The sequence below is a fragment of the Lagenorhynchus albirostris genome, chromosome 9, assembly GCF_949774975.1.
Source record: "Lagenorhynchus albirostris chromosome 9, mLagAlb1.1, whole genome shotgun sequence".
Classification (NCBI taxonomy): domain Eukaryota; kingdom Metazoa; phylum Chordata; class Mammalia; order Artiodactyla; family Delphinidae; genus Lagenorhynchus; species Lagenorhynchus albirostris.
The window spans coordinates 68956773-68972016 of NC_083103.1; the positions used below are offsets into that span (position 1 = coordinate 68956773).

Below are 15244 nucleotides of genomic sequence, written 5' to 3' on the forward strand. Positions count from 1 at the left end.
GGACCTTGGGACCCAAGGAACAACATGGTGGTGAGTTCCTGGAATTTCTTTTTACTTCTTATATCCCAGACTGGATAACAGAGAAGCCAGCAACCCAGACACTCCAGTGGGCACAATCAAACAAAAAGAGCCCCAAGGAAAGCCTGCTGCCTACAACTGAAAAACCAGAAGAACAGACAACCTACCAAGATTAAACACTTTTAGATAATAACTGCTTGACACTAGCCAAAGGCCACAGAATAAGACTATGGCTGCAAACCCACTTCACCAGCAGAGACTGAGTGGACAGCCTCGGTTCCACCCTTACTATCTATGATGAGGTAGCTCAGGCCCCAACCTGGATGGAGTCAGAGAAGACTGAGTGGAACTCTCCATGGGGTGTCAACAAGGCCCTCCCCAGCCCATGGTGTCAGTGGAGACCATGTGGAGAGCCTGGACTTCTCTGCCCATCTGGTGGTGATGAGGCAGCCCTCCTCCTCTTCTCTGGAATGGTATCCAAGGAAGCCTAATGAGGAGTCAGGACATTCACCACCTCTCCATAGTAACAGGGCTACGCCCCTCACTACAGCATCATTGAAGGCCGTGTGAGAAGCAGTAACAAGGCACCTATGCCCCTCCAATCAAAGTGTTGTCAGTGGAAAATGTGGGGAGGCTGAACTCTCACCCCCACTCAGCAGTAATAAGGAATACCTCCTCCCAGTTACCAGCTGAGGCCAAGTTAAGACCTGAACTTTCCCTGCCAGCTGACAGCAATGAGGCAGCATTCTATTTTTGCCTACTGGGATGTTGTCAGAAAAGGACTGCTAAAACACAATATTTAAATAAAATCTAGAGTCATGTAACACAATACCCAAAAATGGCCTCAGTTAAAAAATCGCTCATCACACCGAAGACAAGGAAGATCTCAACTTGAATGAGAATAGGCAATCAAGAGACACCAACACTGAGTTGATATAGGTGTTAGAATTATCTGACAAGGAGTTTAAAGCAGCTATTATAAAAATGCTTCAGTGAGCAATTACAAACATCCCTGAAACAAATTAAATTAGAATGTTTTAGCAAAGAAATAAAACTAAAGAGCAAGCAGTTAGAAATTTTATAACTGAAAAATACAATAACCAAGCTAAAAAAATTCAATGGATAGGCTCAAAAGCAGAATGGAGAGGACAGAGGACATAATCAGTGAACTTGAACATAGCAAAATAGAAATTACCCAATCTGAATAACAGAAAGAAAACAGACTAAAAGAAAATGAACCTCAAGGACCTGTAGTATTATTACAAAAGGTTGAAAAATTGTATCATCAGAGTCCCAGAAAAGAGGAGAAAAAAGGGTAGGACTGAAAAAGTATTCAAAGAAGTAATGACTGAAAAGTTTCAAAACCTGGCAAAAGATGTAAATCTACAGATTCAAGAGGCTGTGTGACACTCAAATATGATAAATCCAAACAAATCTACACCAAGACACATCATGGTCAAAGTTCTGAAAACTAAGACAAAGTCTTAGAAACAGGAAGAGAGAAATAACACTTTGCCTATATAGAAAAGCCAATTCAGATAATGGATTTCTTATCAGAGACCACGGAGGCCAGAAGGAAGTGGAATGTTTTTCAATTGCTGAAAGAGAAAAAGTGTCAACCCAGAATTCCATGTTCAGAGAAAATATCCTTAAGAATCAAGAGGAAATTGAGAAATTCTCAAATGAAGGAAACCTAAGAGATTTTGTCAGTAATAGATCTGCCCTAAAAGGATAGCCAAAGGAAGTTCTCTTGGTAGAAAGGAAATGATAAAGACTTTTGAGACATCAGGAAGGAAGAAAAAAAATGGAAAAAGTGAAAACATGGGTAAATGCAATAGACTTTACTTCTCTTGAGTTTTCTATTGATAAATTGTTTGACAGCTGAAGCAAAAATTATAACAGTGTCTAAAGTGATTCTTAATGTATATTGAGAAATTTCTTAAAGACAATAATGTTAGAAATGGGTCATGGCAAAGGGACATAAAGAGAACTAAGATGCTGCACTTCACTTGAACTGGTAAAATGTTGACACCAGTAGATTGTAATAAGCTATGTATCTATAATATTACACCTAGAGCAATAACCAAAAATGCTATACAAAGAAATACATTCAAAAATACTATAGATAAATCAAAATGGAATTCTAAAAAATGTTCAAAGAACCTAGAGGAAGTCAGGAAAGCTAAAACAGAGAAAACAAAACCTAGATAACAAACAGAAAACAAAAAAAATGTCAGGCTTAAACCCTAACATAATAATAGTTACATTAAATGAAAATGGTCTAAATACACATGTTAAAAGATAGAGATTTACAGGGTAAATTTTAAAAATGACCAAACTATATGCTGTGTTCCAGAAACTCACTTCAAATATAACTACATATGTAAATTTAAAGTAAAAAACAGAAAAAACAAAAAAAGATAGAAAAATATATACCCTACAAATATTAATCAAAAGAAAGCAGAAGTGGTGCCAAAATAATTCAATGGAGAAAAAATAGTCTTTTCAAGAGTGACAGGACAACTGGATATTGACATGAAAAAGGATTAAGTTCAACCCTTACCATAGACAAAAATTAACTCAAAATGGATCAAAGACCTAAATATAAAAACTAAATCTGTAAAACTCTTAGAAGAAAACATAGGAGTAAATCCTCATGATTTTGGATTAGGAAATAGTTTCTTAGATTTGGCACCAAAAGCACAAGAAAAATTAGGTAAACTTGATTTCATGAAAATTTTAAAAACCTTTGTGCTTCAGAGCACACCAAAAGAAAGTGAAAAGACAACTGACAAAATGGCAGAAAACGTTTGCAAATCATATATTTGATAAGGGACTAGTGTCCATAATTTAAAAAAAAAAAAACTCTTACTAGTCAACAGTAAAAAGAAGACCAAATTTTAAAATGGGCATAGATATAAATAGGCATTTCTCCAAAGGAGATATATAAATGACCAATAAGCACATGAAAAAGTGCTGAACATCATTAGTCATTAGGGAAATGCAAATCAAAACCATAATGAGATACCCCTTCACACCTGCTAATAGCTATAGCCAAATGATAGATAACAGCAAATCTTGGTGAGGATATGGAGAAATTGAAACCCTATACATTACCACTGGAAATGAAAAATGGTGCAGCCACTTTGGAAAACTGTTTGTCAGTTCCTTAAAAAGTTAAACTTAGAGTTTCCATGTGACCCAGCTATTCTACTCCTAGGTATATACCCAAGAGAAATTAAAACATATATCCACACAAAAACTTGTACACAGATGTTCATAGTAGCATTTTTCCATAATATCCAAAAAGTGGAAACAATCCAAATGTCCATCAATTGATGAATGGATAAACAAAATGTGGTATATCCATGCAATGAAATATTATTCAGCCATTAAAAGGAATGAAATATTGATACATGCTACAACATGGATGAACCTTGAAAACATTATGCTAAGTGAAAGAAACCAGACACAAAAGACTACATGTTGTATGACTCCATTAATATGAAATGATCAGAATAGGCAAATCTATAGAAACAGAAAGTAGATTAGTTGTTGCCAGGCCTTGGGGAAGGAGGAAATGCGTAGTCCCTGTTAATAGATATAGGGTTTCTAACGGAGGTGATGAAAATATTCTGAAATTAGATAGTGTGATAGTTATACAACTATGAATATACTAGAAACCAATGAAGTATATACTCTAAAGGGTGAATTTTATAGTAGGTGAATTATATATCAATTTTAAAAACAATGTGAGAAGGAAAAAGGAAGCAGCAATGACTACATTACTGTCAGATAAAGTAGACACAATTGTTCACAGCTTTACTTATAATAGTCAAAAACTGGGAGCAACCAAAAACGTCTCAATACGTGAATGGTCAAACTGTGGTTACATCCATACCATGGAATAATACTGAGCAATAAAAAGGAATGAACTATTGGTACACTCATGCACATATTGTACTGACATCAAGTTCCTGGGTTTGATACTGTACTATATAGTTCAATAAGGTGTAAATATTTGAGGAAACTGGATGAAGAGGACCCAGAACCTCTCTGTAATATCTTTGCAACTTCCTCTGAATCTATACTTATTTCAAGATAAAAAATAAAAACAAAAAAACTTGTTAAGTTATTTAGAAATTTCCTATCAACAGATGTTGATAGACCATGACACTTATAATCAATTACTTGAAGGTAGAAGCAAGAAAAAAAATAATACAGAGTCTAAGTTATAACAAGAATTACTGGTAAGAAAAAGATCAAGCTTGATATTTAATTTTATTTAAACTTATATCAACATGAATAAGTGTATGTTGTTTGTATCTTTTAAATTAAGTCCTTAGTTTTCTTAAATGGAGTATAAGTTGGTTATTTTATAGATTGAGTTACTGAAATTAAAATCATCAACACAAGATGTCACTAAATAAAAATAAGAAAAAAACTTGGTTGTTTTAAATTTTGAGCCTTGCTACATATGGTTAAGACAAAACTGAACAAAACATTTTATCAAGTGAATCGCTGTTTAACTGTGCAGTTAATGAACTTCCAAATTTACATGAAAGCTGAATTGCGTTCAGCTTCAATAATTTAGTTTTAATAACTAGTTCTATCTTCACTAATTGGAACATTTAAGCTTTACTGCATTTCCTAATCGTGACTTAAATTTTGAAAGAGGTACACAAGAAAAGAACTATCGTGAAATCGAGTTAGAAATAACCAATAGTAAAATGTTATCATTCTGTATTATTTACAGTTCTCCAAACTAACTAATAGCTTTGAAAAACTGAGATTACACCAGATGAAACAAAATAATTTTCGACAAAAAGAAGTACCACACGTCAAAGAAGAAATACCCTTTGAACTGAGCAATTTGAACCAGAAATTAGAGGTGAGCTATATTTTCTTAGTTTCTCCCTGTGTATTGAGATTGGTTTTTGTTGTTGCTGTTGAGGGCTATTTGTCTCTAGTGTACACAATGACATGTACCGCTGTGGTAACAAACTCCATTAGAAATCAACTTCTCATTGAATATATTTTCTTAGTGCACCTTCCCTTCAGGCACTTAGTGAATTAAAACATCACTTCGATTTATACATCTTTTATGTGTATCAGCATTTTTGGAGAGCAAAAAAAAAAGTTCAGAGGAACTGCAGATGTTGAGTGAAATTGAAGGACATCCCTGGGGTCACTTAAAGCGAGTGTCTAGTAAATCTTTTAATGGCTGTTTAACTATTAGGTACTTAAATCCCAAAGAAGCCTCATAGCAGTTTTCAGAACAGAGCTTGTAGTTTCAGGATCTTTTCTTTGAAGAGGTAGTGCCACTCCAATATAGCTACCCCATGTTACCCAGAACTTAAAATCTCAGTCCCTATAAAGGTTTACTATGGCATAGATACACTTATTTTAATGCCCTTAACTTTCCAACCTTGGAAAAAATAAACCAGCTATTTTTCTTCCCTGTGCCCTTGAGCATTCCTGCTACTGGTCACATAACAGCAAATAGATTCTAGTATGAATCCCTGTTCTCTAACCTTAGCTAAATTCCCAGTGCTGCTCAATCATTGTTTTTTAATTGACCTCAAGTTGACCCCTATCATGTTATCCAAGTCATTTTTTTCCCCACTGTTCTCAAGCCCTAAACCCCAGCTTCTCCCACCGTCAGCCAATGATTTCAGTTTCTTCTACTTTGTTAATAGGTAATGGTTCTGTACTTCCCAATCACCCAGGTAGAAACCTCTTAGGAATCTTTTATCTGTTCCTTTCTCTTACTCTCATATTCCAGCCCAGATTTGCCCCTTTCCTTTGTCTAATGCCTCTTATCTCTGTCTTTCTCCTATCTAATTGTCCTTGCCCTGTTTCATACTTCTTCATCTTTATCATGACTCTTCAATTAAGTCCTTCTCAAACTTTTCCTCCAAAATATTTTTAAGAGCAGGAAAAAACAAAAATCTGGAATCACAGTCCTAAAACCAGCCTATTGCAAGAACTTTGTTGGAAGTCTTTGGTTTTAGTTTTTAAATTCCTGCAAATTTTATATTGTACTGAATAATAAATGTACCTTCTTTTAAATACAAAATTACTACCACTGAGTAAGGTTGACCATCTAGGAAAATGCACTGTGTATAACTCCCTGGCTCTTGCAATGGTGTAACTCGACTGGCTTCTGAAATATTCTGGTCTCACAGAAGATGCCCAAAGATTGTGACATAATATACACGAGCTTTCACTGAAAATGCAATTAAGTCACTGATGTTCCATTTGATTGACTTCTCATGGGGATTAGTGGGAGAATTACATTCATATAAATTGTTTGGACAAAGAAAAAGCCTTACATTAAGTACTTTGTGTGTATACATTTTACATTTAGGGAGCTAAATATTTATATAAAATGTATCTCATGAAATTATAGTGGAAATTAGTAGCAAAGTATGACTTGATATGTTTGTACTTATACAAACATTTTTAAGCACACTATGTAGATACAGTTTAATCTACTTTATTACAGAAATGCTTCATGTACCTGTTTTTGCTTAGAAGCATCTGAAAAATTAATGTGTAGGAGATGGGCTGTTCCAGTTTTAGTCTACATCTAAGCATGTTTCTCCTTGGGGACAAACATTTATACACTGGTACAGCGATCGAGCAATGGGAAGCAGCTTGCTATAGTGGAAGAACCTGACAGTTTACAACTTAAAATAGGACCTGACTGACTCATTTATTTGCCCTGTGACCTTTAGACAAGCTGTTAACTTCACAGAGATTACAGTTTTCACCAATAAATGGGGGCTAAAATTATAAGTGACATTGTGGTTATGGAAGAAAAAAATATATGTGTTTGTATGTGTGTTTAGATGCACACTCAAGCATTTGGGGGTAAAAATACATGAAGTCTGGAAGTCGCCTTAAAATACTCCAACAAGAATGGGTGGAGCGATAGATGAAATATAGATGGACTGAGTTGACAGTAGTTAAGCTGGGTGAAGGGTATAGGGGAGTTTGTTTTACTCTCTACTTTTATGTAAGTATGGACATTTTCATACTAAAAAGTTAAAACTATCTTGCAAGTGGAGGTTTGTAGAGTCCCTGACATACAGTAATCACTAAAGAAATGGTCATTCTACCTCTCAATATTTAGTAGAGGGATTAAAAACTATATATAATAATATAGCTTCTGCTAGAAACTTTGATTTTAATGCCTCTGATCCACTCTCAAACTTAAAGACCCAGAAAAGGTTTCTAGCTGTGGAAAACATACTCTAGAGGTTTAAGCAAGTGTACAGAGCCTCTGGAACTGGAGCCTGGGCCGACACCTCCAGTCTCTACAAAATCCTCATAAAGCTTTTCTCTGTCTTTGCACGGCCCCATGACTGCTGGAGATATTGTGCTTACTTGTTTGCTGATCTTGAAACCAATACATCTGTAAGACCGAGGAAGCCAGGACAGGACCAGCCTATACGTTTGTGACACACATTTTTAGCCTTGTTTGCCCTCATTCTTGGCCTCATTTCTACCTGTTGTAGAATTTGTAAGGAAGTGAGGCTGATGTTCCTGCCTCCTCCTAAAGCATGCTGGGAAATATTTATTGTCAAGATTGAGATTGTTGGGTGTTAAGTATTAATATCATTGAAAGATATGAACTGTGCAAGTCAACCTTGCCCACATTTTGATTTCTGACTCCAAATACTCCTTTCTAAATTAAACAGCAATTTTTTAATCCACGTTGTACTGATTTGAAGTGTACCTAGTTTTGTAAATTTGTCACTATTTCTGAAGACCCTGTTTTCATGTACCTAATTTTAAATTGTCAAATGTCAGAATCAAAATCAATAACTTTAAATGAACTGTCTCCATTTATCTTAATAAATATGGTCTATTTATCAGGGTATTATTATATATTTAAACAGGGTCTATCTATATTTCTCCATCTTTCTTACCACCACACAATTTCAGGTCACCTTTAATAACTATAAAAGCCTCCCAATTTATAGCCTTCTTTCACTGATTATTTTGGGACTTCTGGATTTATAAAATGAAGATTTCCCCAAATATTCTTTAAAATCATTTCTCCATAGAAAATATGAAACGCCATATTCTCATTTTAAGCAAGTTGTAGCTTTCATTCTCTAAATTAGTATATTTATTTTCCAGCTAGCCAATCCAGTCATTTCAACCATCTTCAAAACATCGCCAATCTTTCTAGCCAAATGAACTCTTTTCCAATTGACATATTATTGGGGTTGGCTAAGATAATCATGGCATCATCTGCATGGCTTTTATGTGGCACTATTATTGTACTAATAATTTACAATTATTTACATGTACATTTCCCTACTTTATTTTATATATAAATTGATTTTTTCTTTTGAAAATTTGTTTCTTTTAATCATGAAATATTTCCAAATTCTCCTCTCTCCACAGTACCTGCTGGATACTAATACTACTAATACTACAATTAATACTACTGAGCTGATAATTGGAAACATCAATGCATTCATGCCATGTATCTACATTCAGTAATATATCGATATGGACTAAGTAGCTATAGAGTTTGTTTCCAACCACATTGTTTTCTTTGCAAAATTTAGTGAGAAATGTTTACATTTTTGGAAATATTAATACCATGCTTTTGTTTGTGCATCCCTGTACGTGGTGCCTGGCACTTTGTCATGCACTGTGAGCAATACAAAAGTAATGAAATACATAGTCCTTACCCTTAAGTTGCTTACAGCCTGGAGAGAAAGATGAGATATGATGGCCAGCCCTAGGCAAAATTGAGAAGCAGTGAAGTTTTCTCTGGGATTCCCAAAGCCACATTCTTTCCTCTTATAAATTTGTGAACAGATAACCAGGCTCCATGAAGACACTACTTGAGCAAAACGGTGAAGAACTGAGAGCATGCTGTATCAAGTAGTTCTACCACTTCTTCCCCAGCTTAGCCCAGTTGGTACTGCCTAAAGGAGGCCTGAGATGGTTGTTCTGTCTGTTCTCAAGAATGGGTCAATCTTGGCTTCACCTGGGATAACAGTTTTGAAAGCCACAGGGGACAAAGTCACTAAATCAGTCCAAGCCCCACCCCCTCAAAAACAAGACAGCAGGTTTGGTGACTGAGTGTAAAGAATGAAAGAAGGGAAAAAACTTCTGGTGTCAGCTCAGGAAATAGAAAGGAAGTAGTGGTTGATGCAAAAAATTGTTTGAAACTCTGCTATTTGTTATCAGTATTTGTTATAAAATTTTTTTTATATTTTTAACAAACAAAAATCCTTATTTTTAAAAAGATGCAGTAAAGGAACTATACTCCAATAAAAATTAAAAATAAAAATAAAATAGCAGATGCAATTCCATACTTTCCTAGCAAAAATTAGAAGATATATCTATTACTAAATCCAAGATGAGTGATTTGATACTTTTTTGTTTTCCTAATGGGGAAAGAATGGATTTACTTTTTTTCTCAGAAGAAAGATGTACAAATGAAAGAAGCCCTGTTCATTGTGCTTTAAAATGAATAATTTTTTCAATTTATATTTCTCTCTCCACTTTTTAAAGGAATTTAGAGCAAAGTCAAGAGAATGGGACAAGCAGGAGATACTATATCAGACTCATCTGGTTTCTTTAGATGCTCAACAAAGAGTATTATCTGAGAAGTGTAATCCATTTCAGGTACATCATCTAATACTATCCTCTAAATCAGAATAAATTAGAAGTTAAATACTATTACTCTCTTTACCATTCAGCATGTAATCCTTCTACAGATACAAATGCCAACTAAGGGAAAATAACCAGAGCAGGTCCAACACTGGGTAGAGTTACAAGTGCATGAAATATCTGTAATGGTGACTTTAGTCTGTATGTCTCAGAAGGTGGTGCTATTAAAAGTCTCCATTGTTATTATGTCATTAAATAACATGTTTTTGCATGCCTATGAGCAAGTCATTTAGAAAGTCTTAAGATTGCTTGATCCTGGCACTCTAGAACCTTACAGCCTAGACACAGATAATACATGTACAGGTTTACAGATAATTAATGACAAGTGAATGAAAAGGATACAAATCCTTTTGGAGGTCGAAGGAGTACGAGAAAAATTTGGACTGACATAGTCAGGAAACATCCTCCAGCAGGGGTGGGACTAGGCCTGGGCCTAGAAGAAGAATGGCTATATTTTGAGACAAGAGAGAATGTATTCAAGTTGGTGGAAATAACATGAGCAAAGTCACTGAGGCAAGAGAGCAAAAGGCAAATTCAGGGAATGGAAAGTGGGCCAATTGGCTGGAAGTCCATGTGGGAGGTGAAGGGGCAGTAGGCGGGAGGGAAGGCTGGCGAGTTGGATATTAGATTGTAATAAGCCTTAAAGGCTTACCTAAGGAATTTTGAATTTTTATTAAAGCTGGTAAGAAACATTTTTGTTTGATATATACTTATTTTTCATTCTTTCTTTAAGTTACTTGAATTATATGTTATACATGTTCCCTGAATTCAACAATACAAAATAATGTGATGTAAAACTGATAGCCTCATCCTCTATTTCATTCTTATCCATTTAATATAAACACTGTTAACAATTAGGTGTTTATCTTCACATACATTTTCTTTTGTTTGTACAAATATGTAAATATATGCTTGTGTGGAAATTGTATATTTTTCTTTTTTAAATTTTGCTTTTTTACTTAATAAGCCATGAATAGCCTTTTGAGTCACTACTTAATTAAAATATTTCAAAGTATATAGTGTATATATATCATATATACCATAGTATATCGCAGATGTACCATAATTCTTTCAATCATTTCCTTATTAACTAACACTCAGGTTGTTTCCAGTTTTCTGCTATTACAGTAGTGTAACAAATACCCTTGTATGTACATCTTTAAATACGAATACTTTCGTTTTGTTAAATAAAAATCCTAGAAATGATCGCTGAGCCAAAGGGTATGTTCATTCAAAATTTTAATAAATATTAGCAGATTCCTTTCTTAAAAATGATAGTAATTTGTAATTCATGAACAGGCAACAAGACTACCCCTACTTTCACCAGCATGGACTATCTGTCTTTTGATTTTTACTAACTTGATGGACTAATAGTAACCTTGACTTCATTTGCTTTACGTTTCTCTGACTACTTGTAAGGTTGAGCATCTCTTCTTGTGTTTCTCAGCCTTTTTCATTTCCTCTTCTGTGGATTGCCTGTGCATAAACTTTGCCCACTTTTCTTTTGTGTTGTTTGTCTTTTTCTTATTGATGTGTAGAAGTTTTTGTACATCAGAAATTACCCTTGTTATACATGTTGACAACTTCTTTGTACAATCCAGATTTTTTTTATTTTGTTTATTTTTTGTCATAGAGACATTTTCAGCTATTATGTAATTGAATCCATGCTTTTTTTCATATCTTCTATATTTTCTTTTTTGCTGAATAAGAATTCCCTAGCAAAAGCCATCCACTCTCCTCTGCATCTTTGCTCTGAGGTTATACAGATATATATTCTCTTTATGCCACCTGAAATTGAGGTTTTAGAATAAACACAAGACTGAATTATGAAGGACAAAGCTTCATTATCTAATAATATATTTAAAGATGTTTTACTAATTCTTTTCTATCATTCTTGAACTTTATGTAAGCTTAAATACGATATTCTTCACTTAACTGACACAATTTTCATATTTCTCAGAAACAGGCGCAAAGTTACCAAACTCCACTAAATAGTAAAAAACAGGGCATAGAAGAAGACAGCAGCTCTGAAATTCCTTGGATATGCGAACCAGATACCAGTTGTGAAACCAATGAAAGAGATGAGTTCATTATTGAAAAATTAAAATCAGCTGTGAGTGAAATGGCGTTAAGCAGGAATAAATTACAAGATGAAAATCAGAAGCTCTTACAAGAACTGAAAATGTACCAAAGACAGTGCCAGGTAAGGATTTATTTGTTTTTCAACTGTTATAGCCCATGAGTTGTACAAATGATGACTCAACAGGCATGTGGATTAGAAAGCTAATTTTTTATTGCATATGTAAATTCAGCTCACATTTCCTCTTAATAAGTAATTCTTACTTGATGAGTAAGTTCAGTATTCCCGTGGGTACTTTTCCCCACTAGGTGCACTCGGGTTCTGCAGCGACGTGATAATAAATATTACCAGTGCCGTAGAACAGTGGTCTCTCACAGACCTCGCTTCCTAAAAACCATGGCCCTTTAGCCACACCACACCTTCTGTCCCCAGTGTTCATTCTCTCTGACACTGTGCCTCTTTGCCTCTCAGGAGTCCTGGGCTGGAGACCCAGGAAATGATTAAGGGTTTGACAATCTAATCACCTCCCTGAGAGGCATGAGGGTCACTCCCTGTGATTTATCGCCATTAACCTTATCATAATCGTTTACCAAATAGGAGGTAACTCCACCTTGGTAGATGTGATGGATGGTTTTTCCAAGGATTAATTTTTTTCTTAACTCAAAAATCTTTTTTTTGTCTCTCTCTTGGAACCGCTAAGAAGGTTATGCAGCATTCATCAAAATTGATCATTACCAATTTCTCGACTAAATATGTATTTCTTATTCATGGCTCTCCCAGTTACTTGAGACATTCTGTGGTTTTCTCTCCCATTCTAGGTCTTATCTCCCACCAGCAAACATTCAGCCTCTTTCTACTGATTCCTCTGTGTCAGTTGGCCCATTTCTTAGTCCCACTCTATTCCCTCCTCAGGCTGAGGTCACCTTTCCAGGTCACTGCCTGAGCAGACTCCCACTTCTCTAAGATATTCCACCTCAGGCTCTTCTTCCCAGGGTCACTTCTTAGTGTTGGGCCGACTTCTCCTTCCCTCCTTCTGCCACATTGTATGTGGGATTACGTGTGGGATTCATCCTTTCACTTCTTTCTCTGCCAGCATCTATCTTCTGTGTTCCCCTGTCCCCACGTTGGCCAGGGGACAGAGCACAGGCTCCCGGCTTCTCCTATCCTGTGGCATTTCTACGAGAAGTACAGCTTCCCACCCCAAACTCCAGCTTTGTTTGGGGAGGGGGTGTTATTCCAATACAAATGAGATAGCAGATGTACACAAACCAGGCTAAACCACAAATGCTAAACACTGAGAAAGTCATACGTCTTCTAGAAACAGAAAAGTTATTGATGATGTTTTCTCTGGATTCACTAGAATGTAAGTGAGACGAGCCCCTCCTCTTCTGCTCTAGAGCTTGTCCAGGTGCTTTCTAGTGTTTAGCTCGCCATCAGCCCACCAGTCCTGGTGGAGCTGGGTTTGCGTGACTGCTAGTTCTGACAGGCTCCCCTTCCTCCCAGGGGCTGCTTCCCCTTCATCCCCCTGGACAGGGGCCACGGGTCACACTTCTGGCCCTGATTTAAAGACGACTTAAATTTACATTTTGCAGCTGTCTTTATACTGCTAGAGGCTACACCAGGATCACAAGCGTTCACCTGCAGAAAAAAAAAAGCAAATTATTCTGGAGTATGGTTCACACACACACACACAAAATATATTATAGTTCTAATGAAAAGATTTTTGAGAAGTAATTTGCTTCAAAAACTTCAAGGTGTCTAAAAGCTAAGATTTCTACTTCCAGGAAAACACTAATTAATTTTGATGCAACTAGAAAAAAATGCTGCTTTTGTTTGGCCTTTTCCCTGTTTTACTTCCAAATTTTACTTACGTTTCATTCTTTTGCTTTAGAATAAGTATCAATTATTTACTGCTTGATAGCTGATTGAGGGTTCAAACTCACTGCTTCTCTCAAACCATTAAGCAAATTTCTAACTAAACAGATGGGCCTCAAACTAGTTTTACAAAATTTATATTTTACCAAATGGGAATAATTAGAAGTGAATAATCACTGTAACCAGTGCATGTATTTAGAAAGAAGTTTCTCTTCTCTTTTTGCAAAACTGTCATATGATGGTGTTCCACGTCTTGCACATGAATTTAAAAAGACAACCATTTCAGTCTGAATTACTGTCACTTATTGTATATAAAATTCTCTTTAGTTTACAACACACTTTAATGCCAGCTGCATCTGAATTTTCACACGAATCACACCTTCTCACTTGTCTTTCCACAACCTTGAAATGTGTCAGCATAGCTATTAATTCCATTGCATATGTTTATTTACTGTGCTGCATTACTCACATTTTGAAAGTGTACAATATTTCCCATTGGCAGTTAATGACAGAAATAAATTGTTCTGCATTTTTTCTAATATCTATGCCCAAAAAATGGACCTTTTTTGTTTGCTTGTTAATGTGTCATTAAGGTACTAGAGCAGCACTGTCCAATAGAAATATAATGCAAACCACAAATGTAATTTAAACTTTTCTAGTAGCCACATTAAAAGAAGTAATACGAAATGGGTGAAATTAATAGATAATTTTAATAAACTTTATGTAACACAGCATATATCCAAAGAGTTATCATTTCAATATATAATCAATGTAAAAAATTATTAATGAGATATTTTACATTTCTTTTCATACTAAGTCTTCAAAATCTGGTGTGTATGTTACACTTACACATCTCATTTTGGATGTTTAGTATTCACCGGAAGTTCCCAATCTGTATTAAGATTTCATAAAATTTACAGTTAAAAAAGTAGAGATTTACATACCCAAGTTGTTCCAAGCAAACTTGAAAGTGTTCCAGTAACTGAATCAAGTACCAAAGAATCATTTTTCCTGAATATTTGCATCCACACTGACAAATAATTGATTTGACTTTTATACAAAAGCATGCTAATTTTAAATCACCTAATCTAAGTTAAATCACCAATTCTTGTGTCAACTCAGTATTATTAACATTGAATTCAAAGGGATATTACAGAAGTCAAAAAACAACTCAATTTATCAATATCAACAAAGCTTATTTTTTTGCACTTTCTAATCAATTTTACATAATGCTGTCAATTATAATTAAAAACTTTCACATATTCCTTCATGTTAGAAAAACCTGTCAAATCATTATTATTGTAAAAGTTTCAATTCTAACATAAATTCTTCTATCTGTGCAGCTAGATCACAAAGAAGCCTTTTTTTCCCTTAATGATATCTCCAAATGTCACTCTTTTTTTTTTTTTTTCGGTACGCGGGCCTCTCACTGTTGTGGCCTCTCCCATTGCGGAGCACAGGCTCTGGACGCGCAGGCTCAGCGGCCATGGCTCATGGGCCCAGCCGCTCCGTGGCATGTGGGATCTTCCCGGACCAGGGCACGAACCCGTGTCCCCTGCATCAGCA

At 35.4% G+C, this 15244-nt stretch overlaps 1 protein-coding gene across 1 annotated transcript in view; it reads left to right on the forward strand.

Moving 5' to 3' along the window:
• The window catches only part of DEUP1 (deuterosome assembly protein 1), a 100976-nt gene that overhangs the window by 32762 nt on the left and 52970 nt on the right, over positions 1-15244 (forward strand). Inside the window, exons 5-7 of the mRNA XM_060157888.1 lie at positions 4775-4909; positions 9565-9678; positions 11684-11926. Coding sequence (XP_060013871.1) covers positions 4775-4909; positions 9565-9678; positions 11684-11926 — 492 coding nt within the window. The remainder of the gene's footprint in view (positions 1-4774; positions 4910-9564; positions 9679-11683; positions 11927-15244) is intronic.